The 13673-nt window shown below is 32.0% G+C and overlaps 2 protein-coding genes across 2 annotated transcripts in view; one reads left to right on the forward strand and one right to left on the reverse strand.

The window, feature by feature from the left end:
- LOC119638594 (ventral anterior homeobox 1) overlaps positions 1–2447 on the forward strand; it is a 9967-nt gene extending 7520 nt beyond the window's left edge. Inside the window, exons 2-3 of the mRNA XM_038035460.1 lie at positions 1139–1287; positions 1647–2447. Of these exons, the coding sequence (XP_037891388.1) occupies positions 1139–1287; positions 1647–2447 (950 nt within the window). The remainder of the gene's footprint in view (positions 1–1138; positions 1288–1646) is intronic.
- Positions 2448–8317: 5870 nt separating this feature from the next.
- Positions 8318–13673, reverse strand: LOC119638617 (alpha-1,3-mannosyl-glycoprotein 2-beta-N-acetylglucosaminyltransferase). Its single transcript, XM_038035489.1, has 6 exons — positions 12329–13673; positions 12121–12270; positions 11954–12058; positions 10882–10972; positions 10625–10795; positions 8318–8704 (listed from the first exon to the last, which is right to left on the reverse strand). The coding sequence occupies exons 1-6, from the start codon at positions 13150–13152 to the stop codon at positions 8591–8593; spliced, it is 1455 nt and encodes a 484-aa protein (XP_037891417.1). The 5' UTR covers positions 13153–13673; the 3' UTR covers positions 8318–8590.

The following is a 13673-nucleotide window of genomic DNA, read 5'->3' on the forward strand; positions in this document are numbered from 1 at the left end:
TTGTTGATGTTTTTTATTATACTACCATCACTACCGATATTACTATTGTTGTTATTGTTGCTAATGTTTCTTGTTGTGGTGGCAATTTTTGCCGTTGTTGTTGTTCTTACTCTTGTTTTTACGGTTATTTTTATATAAAATTTCCTATTAGTCTGCGATTTCAGCACCATAGAGGTGCCCTTCCAAGCTTAAATATTCCTTCTCTTCCTCTTTTCTCGAAGAGGTTTATGCTACCGCTTGTACCTGTTTTGCAGCATTTGTCAAAAAGACCGCTCAGATTGGTTGCCAATCTTCAAAACTTTAATGATTTTTATGATACTAGTGATGCTGTCATTAAAATTGCATAAAACAATGTCAGTGGCTATGTCCAAGATACTTTGCTTACGGAAAATCCCGACATTTTAAGGAAACAAAGGGAAGGGTCAACCTATCTACACATTTACGATGGTCTCTTCAATCAGTTCGCAACATATTAGTTTAATGTTTCGTATACTTGTGGCAATATCAACTTAATTGCAACTGCATGAACTTAGTTGCCTTCATTCTCATAAGGAAATAAGAAAATGATCACACATCAGGGTTGCATTCGCCGTTTTTCTTAACTCAAACCACTGCAAAAACAACTTAAATCTTTCTCAGAATCGAAAAATATTTCCAGCAAATGCTGTCATAACTAATGGATCTCACATCAAAGTGTTTCTTATATTTAACAATTCCTGGCACGACCACCACCAAATTAAATGGTGCGTACTACTCGAAAAAGGGGTTCGATTCGAATCATTTTCAATAGCGTTCGTCCTTGGGTTAAAACTCTGTAGAGTAGCAGATTTCATAAAAAATCTCTCAAAAATTGCGACGGCTGAGCACAAGAGAACAAGACAGACGGACAGACGAACAGGCAAGCGTAAATCGACTCAGAAAGCGATTCTGATTTTATCGGTATAATAAAAGGTGCCCCTATGCCAAGTCTTCGTGGATGTTGCAAATATCCTCATAAACTTAACATGCTTTCGTGCCATAAGTAGTGTAGAAAATATAATAAGTGATAAAGAAAATATGATAAGTAAGTTTGATTATCACAAGTTTAGTCGTAAATGCATATAATTTCGCCGGTGTTCATATTCTTCCTCTTTTTTAGGATCTCAAGATGATCGTAAGAAACGTCCACGTACCGCTTTCTCTGCCTCACAAATTAAAGCTTTGGAAACCGAATTCGAGCGAGGAAAATACTTATCGGTTGCCAAACGTACAGCTTTAGCTAAACAATTGCATTTAACCGAAACACAGGTAAGAAGAAAACACAAGTAGAAAGTATGGCCCACTATTAAATACCCTGCACCATCATAAAGTTATATATACAACGACTTTTTAAATAAAATTGTATGTAGGAAGTGGTCGAAAATGTGGTCCAATGCGAAGCATTTTCAATAGCGTTCGCATTTGAGGCCAAAACGCGTCATTTGATCAAAAATAAGGAAAGCCGCACCCATCGCAAGTTCTTTTGGGTGTTGCATACAACCGCATCCTTGTACCAAGGTGGTGTTGGGTATAAACACAGATAAAAGTAATCTTTATTAGTAATGAACAAAATGTACTCAAATAATTTTGAAAAATTCCCTTTTTCTATTTCACTTCTATCTTCATAGATAAAAATTTGGTTTCAAAATCGTCGGACAAAATGGAAACGCAAATACACTGCCGATGTAGAGACTCTAGCCTCTCACTATTATGCCCAGCTAGGTATGGGCGGTCTGGCGCGACCTATGGTAGTGGGGGATCGTCTTTGGCTATTCAGTCAAACACCAACTGGTCCGACGCCCATACAATCGATTATGTTAAATAATAATAATCCGGCAATTGGAACGACCGGCGGCCTGGCGAATACTCATTTACGTGCGTACGGCAGTCCGCCTGGCTTAATAGCACAACATCCGCCACCGCCACCTTCAGCAATATCAGCCTCGAGTAGTGTAATCGAAAGCGCTAGAAATGCTTTACTATCACGTGGTCAACCATTAAATTTTACTTTACCCTATGGAAAAATTCCCGTTTCAAGTAATTTCCTAACGCAACGTTCTTCTCCAAATGCTCATTTAATGGCATCATCACCATCCTCGTCATCATCATCGTCATCATTGCCTTCTAGATTCATCGATTATTATCAAAGTCAACCGACCTTGAACACAGATTCCTATTTACATTTCAAATATAATGTTTTACAAAATCTACCGTTAACCGATGTTAACGAAACGGATACAATGACTCCGCCATCCACTAATGGTTTAGCTGAATTGCAGCGAGTTTTCGGTGATGCGAACGCAAACTTCTTGGAACATAAATCATCTCTAAGCACAGATTACGGTTTCAATGCTTTAGGTCAGACTCATAATAGCCAAAGTGATTCGGAATGCAGTGAAATCGATTGTGAACAAATCGACGATGAATAATGAATCGGTTAGAAAAAAAAATATGTAAACACAAGTAAATGATTTCTTTAGCTTTTAGTTAAATTCTAATAAGAACAACAATACATTTCGTATTATTTTCATAATTTATTTACAAATTGCAATAATTTATTAATAAATTTTTTTGTTTCAATTTTTTTTGCATTATGAAAATATAAAGTGATTAATGGGCTTAAGAACATTATGTCACTAAATTTTGATAAATAATTCTATTTAAGCAAATTTAGAGAAAAATATATGTGAATTTTTTTTTTTAATTTTTAATTTATGTTTAATTTCAAATTAGATTTTATAACCACCATCGCACTATCGTATTAAATTTTTTGGGTCAATTCGTTTGCTATAAGCACAAGTATCTGTCCAAGGGAGACAAATGCGTTTTAATCAACTCATGATTTTAAACAGTGCCATTTTGCCTTTAGAGAGAATGTGTGTGTGTGTGTGTGTGTATGTGTATGTAAGAGAGAGGGAGAGAGAGAGAAATGAAACTATCCACAAATGTTGTTTATGTCACTTCTCCCGCCTTCACTTTATGTCACTTGGCCTTGCAACCACCATGAGTGAAAATCCGAAACTTTGTCAATCTACGAAGTTTCACGATTTGATTTCGAAAGTTAAAGCCGCATGTATTGTTAGTTATATCCTGCCTCTCTCCTCATCCATCTATCTACTTTTCGAAGCCTCACGACTTGACTTTGAAAGCTAAAGCCATCTATATTGTTAGTTAATGTCTCTCTCTCTTTCTCTGCGTTCATCTAGTTTTCGAAGCCTCACGGCTTGAAAGAAGTTTATGTAGGAAACTGAAGCCACACGTATGGTTACTTAATTTTTCTCTCTCTCTCTCTCTTCGTCCAGCTCCAGTCAAAGTAACCCAAAAAAGCGATCTTCGGCTTAAGCTGGGAGCTTCTCCCGCATACCGTACATTCTCCAGACTTGTTTCCAGCCATATGTAAGAGATCTAGAATTCTGTAAAGTTGAAGATGTGCTAAAATTGGTCGATGATTTTTTCACCTTGTATTATTGGAGTTCCTATGAATATTTCAATAAATCTGAATGTTATCAAAAAATATCGAGAATTTCTTCATAGACTTGTTTTTCTTCTTCTTGAATATTCAACAACAGATTTGTTGCGTAATAGTAGACTAAGCACATGTTTAAGTATTAATAAAAAAATTATTTTTGATATATATTGAAAATCGATAAATTTTTCATTAAAAGATGTCTCTTCATAGATTTCGAATCAAATCATGTTCAAAATTGTGTTTGAAAAAGACGGCGTTTTTACTTTCAATCACATGAACACTGCTACGCCATTAATTTTGAAAACTCAACTTTCTTTCCCAATTAAATATTAGCCATCCCCATAGTAATCTTTTCATAAAATTGTTCATTATTTATGAGATCGTTTAAGCCAATAAAAAACAGTTAAGAACGTAACCAAATATAATATACCCGTCGCCTTTATCCTAAAAAGACAAAAAAAGTAAAAGAATTAAAATTTCATCTTCTATAACATGGAGTAGGTGAGAATAATTTCTTTTATTTTTCAAAACACAGGCGCGAGGACCTTATAAGCGTGGCCTTTGAAAAGTTTAGATCACTTCCAAATGCTTTTACAAATTTGTAGGAGATATCTTCACTCTTGCGTACGTGAAAATGTTTACCGCAGATACTACACAGTTGGACAGATGGACAGATGGACATGCATTCCAAATTTGAAACTGGCCAAGAACCAATTTTTTGAAGCTTATTTCTGCGCATCATAAAAATATAAAAAAAAAAATTCAATTTTGATACACTATAACATTAGGTAGGCGTGGCCAACTTTTTCTATTTTTGTACAGGTACTACGGCATTACTTGTAGAATATTGACTCAAATTTTGTACATTTGTCTGCTAGTAATAGTTTATGGATAATGAGCAAAAATACAATTTTTTATTCCTTTTGACAGCGAGCGATGTTCCCACTTTACCATAGGCGTTGTTGGCGTAGAAAACATTTTCTTTGATTTGTAAACAATTTCATTTTCTTCTTGAATTCCTTTGTTTGTTTTGAATTCCTTTGTTTTCTTTTTGAATTCCTTTTGATATATGTTTGATTGTCCATTTGGCCCATTTTCAATACCAACCTGCTTGAAAGAAGTTCCTATGTTTTAGTCAAATCTGAAGTTCAAAGATTCATTTTTGCGACCAGAAGAACAGACACAGACAGCCGACAGACCGATACGCGGATACCCTGATATGCTTAAATCGATTTACAATTTGATGCTGATCAACAATATATACGCCTTCTGGACGTTGCCAACGTTTCGACAAGACGAATATACCCCTCATTCTTCGGTGACGAGTATAAAAATTAAAAATATTTCCTGAAAATGTTACCAATGGTTTGCCTTTTGTTAAATGAGGTATTGAATGGACCAATTCCTAACTCGGTAATAAAGTTTTAATAAAATAGATTGGTAAAAAACATACCGGTTTCTGCGACTATTTTTTGTTTTTTTTATGAAGTCTTCTTGGCATGTATTCAAAATTTCCCATGGCAATGCAAATTGATTTTGATAATATTTTTCTTACAATGAAAACGTCTTGGCCAAGGGAAATATTAGCAATGTTTATGCAACGCTATCAAAAATGATTTTTTCATATTCATAGAAAAATTGCAAATTATGAAATTATTAATTTTTATACCCCACACCAATTGCGTGTCAAAGCTAGGTGCGGATACCAAGAAGGCTTTGAAATAGACGCACCGTTTATTATACTGGCCGAATCAGTGTCACTTTCTGGATTGTTTTAAGCAAGTTCGTCTCATTGTTCGTCTCTTCGTCTTATTTCATTGTGTTCGACTTCTATCTATATACACACTATCATATTTTGTCTTAACAACGAAGGCTATTGAAAATGGTTCGGATGGATTCACTTTTTCGAGCACTTCTCATATAACACTTTATTTTAAAACGTCATTCGATGAATAACTGTGTTAAGCGAAGGCGATAGAGCATTTAATGACGGAACGTGTCGCACTATTTTTTTTTTTTACTTGTTTTTTTTAGTTATTATAATCGGATTTTAAAGTCTACATTGCCAATTAGAATGCCATGTCTTCATTTTGGAATGGACGTGAAAAAGTATCGCAACAAGATGTAAGATATTTTATCGTATTTACATGCAAGATCAGATATACTCTGATTTAAGTATGTCTGTCCGGCTGTCCGCCTTAATTTATTGTGTTCGACCCACAGATATTCGAGATATTTTGATAGAATTTCGTACGCCGAAGTGTTTTAGCCCAAGAACGAACGCCATTCAAAATGATCCGGATCGGGTTATTTTCTCAATCATTTTCCATAGAAGGCTTTATTTTGAAAATTCGTTATATGAATAGAGGAGTGTGTAGGGTTTTAAATAGTTGAACTTGGCCCACTATAGTGTTTTTAGTTTTTTTAGAACAATTTCAAAAAACCCTTAAGCCTTAATTATAGAAAGAATTCATTATAAGAAAATAATTACAATTTACAGGTTTTTCATAGAAAGTCTTTATTAACAAAATTTTGGAACATATATTAAACACTCTGGGAAGAATTTTTACAAAATGTTTTACAAAAACAAAAAAAAAAAACAATTTTTTTTTTTTAATTACAAATCATTTCATAAAATTGAATAATTAAAATGAGAAAATTTATACTTTTGGAATTTTTAAAAAAATTATTTTAAATTTTCTTCTTATACAGGAATTTGAACACTGACAAATATACAGTCGTAGAAGAAGAAGTAGAACAATATACATAAAATTTTTACAATTTTATTAGTAAAATATATATACATAAATACACATATATATATATATTATATGATTTTGTCAGTGACGCCCGTTAATAATAACGAGGCAAAGAAAGAGAGAGAGAGAGAGCTAATAAGTCTAACTTTAGTTGCCATAGAGATTCTTAGCGAACAAAAGCATTAAATAGCTTACAATTCATTAAATGAATTACTTATCAAGGAACTTAAGTCCAAAGCAATTGAATTGAAAGCATTCAGGGAGTTTCCTAAACTTTTGCTGATATTATCACATAAAACAGTGTCTACAGACATCGTTCGAACTTTTTCGGCAGGTTTGGGCACTTTTGAAAGTCATTACAAAGCAAATAATTGGAAGGTAAATGATCGTAAACTTCATTGAGATTCATTTCTCTGCAAAGCATTCATTTATTTCGAATCGAATTCTTATCTTTCAATTACTTAGAAACTGCTTCTACGGCAGAGTACATTAGTTATTACAGAGAGATTCATACATATATAGCTACCATACCAGATGGTGAAAGGAATCTGTTTATGTGAGTCTTAAATTCATATCTATATATTATCACATAAAAACTTAGAATACGATTCAATAGCAGGTGTTTTGTACCCGTGGAAGCCAATGCAAACCAACTTATAATGATTAAAATTCCTTTTCAGAAAGGATTCTTAAGAAGAAAGGCAAATAAATGTAAAGTTTGTTGGAATGGGTTTTTCTGAGCAAGATCTGCGAAAGGTATTTAGATCACTTTTCACGTCATACGATTTTGACTTGGATTGCCCTTTGGATAAAAGGCAAGTTGCGTAACACAATTTAAGAATTGGATCAAGCAGCTAAGATTGATTTAATTTTAATATATGCATGAAGGGATCGTGAAACTTTACCGCGACCGATTGTCTACTAATAGTCTTTTTCAGATATTATTAAATCTAATTATTCTAGGTTAGCAGAAAGTGGACAGTTCGTGACAGTCTAAATCAAAATTGAGCTGAAAGTCTTAATTATATTGAGGTGAGAAAAACTGAACTCCGATAGCGCTAATAAAAGTCAAATCAAACGATTATAAAAAGTTTGTCTTAAAATATTAGACAATATAGAGATATAGATTAGTCTATGGATTGATTAAATAAAGTTAATTGGAGTTTAGGACTTTTGATTAAAGTGCGGAAGCCCAATATTGAACGAAGTTAGTGTGGAACTTAAAGCTCTGATCATAAGATTGATTTGAAACGATTCAAAAGAGCTTTGACCAATTTTTTTAAATTTAATCAATATAAGCTAAGCTTATTTAAAAACTCTTCTACATTCGAATGGTTATCACTAAGTTGTCAAGTCAACCTAATGCAATTATTTTATATTCCACTCAATGGATTGATTATAATTTGTTTCACAATTAACACGAAATCAAATTTAAAATAATATTTAATATATATAAATAATATCTATTTGTTTTGGAGGTGGGGGCGGAGTACGGGATGGGGTAATATAATATTTGAATATGCATTTAAAAAGAAAAAAGTAAATGTTAAACATAATCATCACACAGTTAACGTTTGCGCTAATATAATAATAAAAACAAAAAATAATAATGAATATAATAAACTGATGTAACTTGTAATTATTTTTCCTTTTTAAGTTTATGTGTGTATGTATTCGGTGTCTGTATATATAAGATTTTATAAACAATTATAACTAATAGTTCATAATATCTCTATGAATTTATTTTAAACAACAATTAATATCAAAAAGATTGCGTGTCAGGCTTTGGATGCATACATTGCATTTAGATAAATAAATTACAATGCATTGTTTTCATTCATACATACAAACATATAATAATATATTGTCATTGCAAAGTAATTAAAATATTATTTAATTTTTCGTAGATTCTTCGTTTTCTAGTTTTTAGTTTTTCTTTTTTTTTTTTAGGTGGCTTAGGTTAAATTCAAATTTTGAGATTTTTCAATTAATATAAATGAGATTTGATACGTACAGAAAATAAAAAAAAAAAAAAATAAAAAATAAAAAACTATATATATATATATATATATATATGAAATTATAACTAAAATTCTAAGCTAAATATTTGGTTATCTTCTCTTTCGTTTTGTTCTTTTTTTTTCACTGTCTACAAATCAATTCTATATAATTTATAATTTAATTTACATAAAACTCTGCTTGTTTTACAGTAATTATATATCAAGGAATCATGTTAGACGCATTATTTGCTTTTTTGTATTGTATTTTTGATTCTAAATTAAATCCCGTTTTTATTTATCCCTTCGTTTACAAACTACGTTAAACTTAAAGCGAAGAAATTCTGTTAGCTCCATGATAGATCGTAGCCTTTCCAATTGAGATTCGGCGCTAAATAGACTCGTCGTTTTTCATAAAAGAATGATACAATGCCGTGATAGGCAGTGCGCGGTACACCACTCTATTAATAAAAAAACATATATAACACATATATATATAAATATAAAAATAATAAAAATAAATTGTGTTTTTATATTTTTTTATAGTTTTTTTTAATATCTATCATCAAAGATGCGCTTATTTCATTTAAGTCTGAATATAACGATTTTTTTTTATGCCTGGAATATGTTTGAGGTTAAATCGTAAGCTTTTTTTTTACAATTTCTTTTAAAGTCTTTTGCTACGAAAAGAAAGTTGCTATGCTGCAACCTATCTTTGTGGAGATGCTTAGGATGGCGATTATTGGCGGCTACGCAAACAATTCCCTCATTAAAGAGATAAGTAAATAAACTCGTCAAAATCATAGCAGCATCTACATCAGTAAACTGGAATTCATCGAAGAATTTTAGCCAAATTTCTCGCGCTATTGCCTTAGCAACCGGCAATGTGGGGACAAACGGTTGAGGATTTTCAACATCGGATATTCTAAGCGACGGTTACTGCCGTAGTTTCGTTAGAACAGAATAGAATAAAATATGATCAGGAGATTGCAAAACTTTACGTATACATCAAGGGCTGTTCAGTACGTTAATTTTGAAAAGCCCCACGGCTTCAAAAATGATTAAATTTTATGAAAGGGCTACATTTTGCGCGCAAATAGCCTGTAGAGCTAAATTCGAATAGACGAACGCATTAAATTTCCGTGGTCGCCTAAACCTAAACAAAACAACTGCATTTAATTTTGTCAGCAATCTGAGATCAGTTTACGCCACGTTTCGCGAAGCAAACGTTGCCCGTTATTACTCAAAAAACGCATTCGAAATTTATACTGTATATTTCGGATTATAAGACGCACTTCCAATTTATAAAATGATGTTTAGAAAAATATATTTTAATGTTACTGTCAGATCAGAATTTTTATTTATTGTTAACATAGCTCGTACTAGCAATATTCACTTCGTTTTCATGCTCGGTACTATCTGTCGTCTCGTTAATGTCACCGTTCATATGACTTTCACCTGAACTATTGTTGTCGAATCTCAAGTACCACAAATTTAAAGATGATTTCTTGGAAATACATTTAAATGTTAACTTCGCACCCAAAATTTGAGTCCATTTTTTTATGTAAAAAGGTGCGTCTAATAGTCCGAAAAATATGGCATCTGCATTTCGAGGGTTGATCGAGGGTTCTAATCTCATTGCGCTAGAGCATATTTGATCATAACTATAGTTAGTGTTCAGTCGGCAAAGGGCTAACGCTTAGGCACACAACCAAATAGAAGCCTCTCTCTATTTATTTTTCGTTTCCGACTTCTTTCGGCCCCTAAACTTGTTACATGTATACACCGCATATCTCCTCAACAACTAAAATATAAAAAAGGAAGAAACGTGAACTGAAGCTTCCAATTAATCAAGATAGTACCTATTATTAACACTAAAATTCTCCTACTAAGAACTTCGCAAATAACGCCATTCTGTAATCGTATATTCTTCTTAATTTCCACCAATATATGTATATATATATATATATATATATATATATAATTTTATATAAAAACACGAAGGTTCCTTCAATTGATGTAATAAAAATTTTGGAATGGACCGCTGGACAGCCTATGCAACGCAGTTAATAACGTCATATTCATCTGTCAGTTTTGCGGTCGACGTGCCTGTTTCGACACACAGATTAAGATAGGACATTGTAACACTGCCCCACTGTTCGTGTGCATGTTTGCATTTCAAAGATTTACAAAAGATATTGAAACACTTCACATTTTCATATAATTGCGTCCTAATGCTAAATAATATATCATTATAAAATATAAATGTCCGCTGTATAGGTCTAATTACAACAACAAAACCGAAGTTTTTCAGGCGATAGATAATAGAATTTTGTCTTAACGCGACAATAATTTTCTCATTAATTTTTTTTAATTATTACCTTAAAATCATCCATAAGACCCAACATTTTGGTTATACGCTTATATTGTTCTCTGTTTATATATTGTATACGCACTGGACCATCTTTGCTAATTAATCTACGTCGCAATTCATCATATGTCACAATGGGAAGAGTGTAAACTTTCTTCAAAAAAGTATTATCGTAATTGTCCTAAAAGAAAAATTTTTTTAAAATTATTATTTCAAACATAAATTAAGAATAAATTATAAGTTTTTTTTCCAATTTTTTCCACTTACTTTTAGTAAATAGCTGAGATTTAATTGAGTAAACGGTACAAATTCTTCGCTAAGCTTTATGTAACGTAAATATTTATCAAAAAATAAACCACTGTAAAGAAAAATTATTTTAATAATCTTTAGAAGATTATAAAAGTGATATATATAAAGAGAGGGAGAGAGAGAGAGAGAGAGAGAGACGATAGGTCGCCAAAAAAAAAAGAATATGTGGGATAATTGAATGTAATCTTCCCCTATTAGCCTGTCAACACATTCAGTACAATGTAAAACTGTAACTAACTTCTGACAAAAAAAATTTCTTCAAAATACAATAAATAGGTTATAAATGTTTATAACATATATGCCTTTTTGACATAAGAGCTTTGTCGGATTCCAACTTAGTTTAAACTACTTTTGTAATGGCAACAAGAGTCTCTTGATAACGATATAGACATAAAACATTCTTTCGTTTCTTTTTTTTTGGTTAGTTGAAAGGACGTGTGTCTGATCCGCTCTGGCCATTTAGAATAATTATTACAACGGTGTCATATGATGGCGGTTAGGAAGAAGGTAATCTTGAGCTGATCTTTTATTCAGCTTATTTATCATTTCATCTTTATGTAGTTTTTCCATCCAATTTTATTTATGTACGTTATGTTCATTCATTTCACAAATTTTTTTCTTAAGTTTTTTTTAAGTTTTCCCGTTTTATAATATATATATATATAATATGAAATATTTTTTTACATATACATATATATAAATATACATATATATATTTTACATATATGTATGGTTCGAATGGTTTACATGTTTATAACATATGGTTTATATATATTGTTATTATACATATGGTGCAAAAGTTTTTCTGTTTTTTTCAATTTAAGCGTTCATTATCACTACGTTATCTCTAGCTGGCGTTAAAAAGTAAGGTCAAAAAATAATTCTTCTATATTTGTAGAATTGGAGTTATGATATACATGTTTTTCCCCCTAACTGTGGCAATATGAAACAAATTAGATCAGCATTTCAAATTCAAACGAAATTTATCTCTCTACGAAAGTTCGATATGAAGGTACTCCCTCTTACTTACTTAGAAACTCCAATCTTTCCAAAAGTACGGGTACGTGAGATTTCTGGCCTAATGCAAACACGATCCTTTCGTTGCTCCGGATGTCGTATCCAATCATCCCAGAAACTGTAAATATGTATATATTAAACAGAGTGTGACCATATGTGCAAGACTTAGTTTTCGCTTACGATTTCGGCCATTTCACCGACAATTCTTGCCAGAGATTCTTAGTTAGCATCCATCCTAATCCAGGAAAGAAATCAGTACGATATAATAGATCTGGATGTGAAACGTCTATAAATTTAGCTTTGCCGTTATCATTCCAAGCAGAAATACACCTGAAGCCATAGCAAATTTTAATTAGTTGATATTAAAAGCATTCCGAAAAATACTTACCACAATGATGGATCCTGTTTAAGCAAATGATGTGTTCCCAAAAAATATTCGTAGAAGTCTGGAGCTACGTTTAAATCATCCTCTACTATTACAACATATTCATAACCTTGACTAAAGGTATAATTCAAAGCCCAGCTATAATGACGAGAAATTTTATAGTAACCTTTAAATTTTTTCTCTTTCGGTGGTACAAATATATCTGATTGATCGGGTTGTTCAACCAGAGTAAGTTGCGGTTCATAGGATAAGATAACATTACGAGTTGCTTCATCGGCGCAATCTTGAGAAACAATAATAGGAAATTGTTCCGCGTTAGGACGATATTGTATTAAATTATCGAGACATTTCGCTATAGATACACGATTACAGGCTAATACTAATATGGGTATTATGGGTTGGCCATCTTTCAGGTGACTTATTGTAGCTTCAACATGAGGTAATTCCAAATGATTCTGTTCTTGCTCTGGCGGTTCAACCAAACCCATAATTGTTTGTTGTTCCTTGTCGGTAAGAGGAACTACTCCAACTAATTGCAGTTGTGGCGCCTGGTCTTTCTGTTGAGGTGTTTGAGATTCTTGTTTTTTATTGCTGCTAACTTCCGATGGATAATTTAGTTTCAAATATCGTAAAACTGTGTTTGTTAGCTTTTCACTCTTCTTAAGCTCTTGTTTTACTTGATTTTCTATTTTTTTAAACATCATCTTACGTCGATAATCATTTTCGGGAAGGGGAAAATCTATGCTATTACGTAGCATAAAATAATAAAATACGAAAGTCCAGATTATGAGGAATCCAGCTATGATTAAAATCTTATGATAACGCATAATGATACAAACTAATCAGCATACATTAATAGATTTGCTGGAAAATTTTTTATATATTAAATGCACCCGCGGAATTATTAATATTTATTATTTTTTTGACAATGAACATTAGATTTTATTATTATTGTCGGCTTTGATTCCAACAATTTTCCTTTCAACGCTCTGAAAATTGTTTTAGTTGTTTCATATTTTCCGTGCGGACGTACCGGTTAAAATTTAATTAACGTTTGGTGGAAAATAAAATGCATATTAATAGAACGCGTCTCTAACATCAGCGACGAAGCTATACTATCGTAATGTTTAACACGTTGTCAACTAGAGAAGATTTCACTTTCGTTTCAAAGCTTTTTATTTCAGGCTTATGAATAATTGCTCTGCTTTTATAAAGAATTATATTTTAGCATAATTTATTAATATCACTAATTGGTAAATCACACACATTCTAATGCGTTCCATTGCATTTTCAACGAACATTTTAGGGAAATAATCAATTTTTAGATTGATAACTTTAATTTGCTTCT

Source organism: Glossina fuscipes, unplaced genomic scaffold (assembly GCF_014805625.2).
Source record: "Glossina fuscipes isolate IAEA_lab_2018 unplaced genomic scaffold, Yale_Gfus_2 91, whole genome shotgun sequence".
In the NCBI taxonomy this organism is placed as follows: domain Eukaryota; kingdom Metazoa; phylum Arthropoda; class Insecta; order Diptera; family Glossinidae; genus Glossina; species Glossina fuscipes.

Coding starts and splice junctions, on each gene's coding strand:
- LOC119638617 (XM_038035489.1), bottom strand. CDS start 13,152: ATGCGTTATCATAAGATTTTAATCATAGCTGGATTCCTCATAATCTGG. Junction 10,973..11,953: donor GGAAAGATTGGAGTTTCTAA/GTAAGTAAGAGG, acceptor TTTTCTTTACAG/TGGTTTATTTTTTGATAAAT. Junction 10,796..10,881: donor ATCTCAGCTATTTACTAAAA/GTAAGTGGAAAA, acceptor TTTTTCTTTTAG/GACAATTACGATAATACTTT.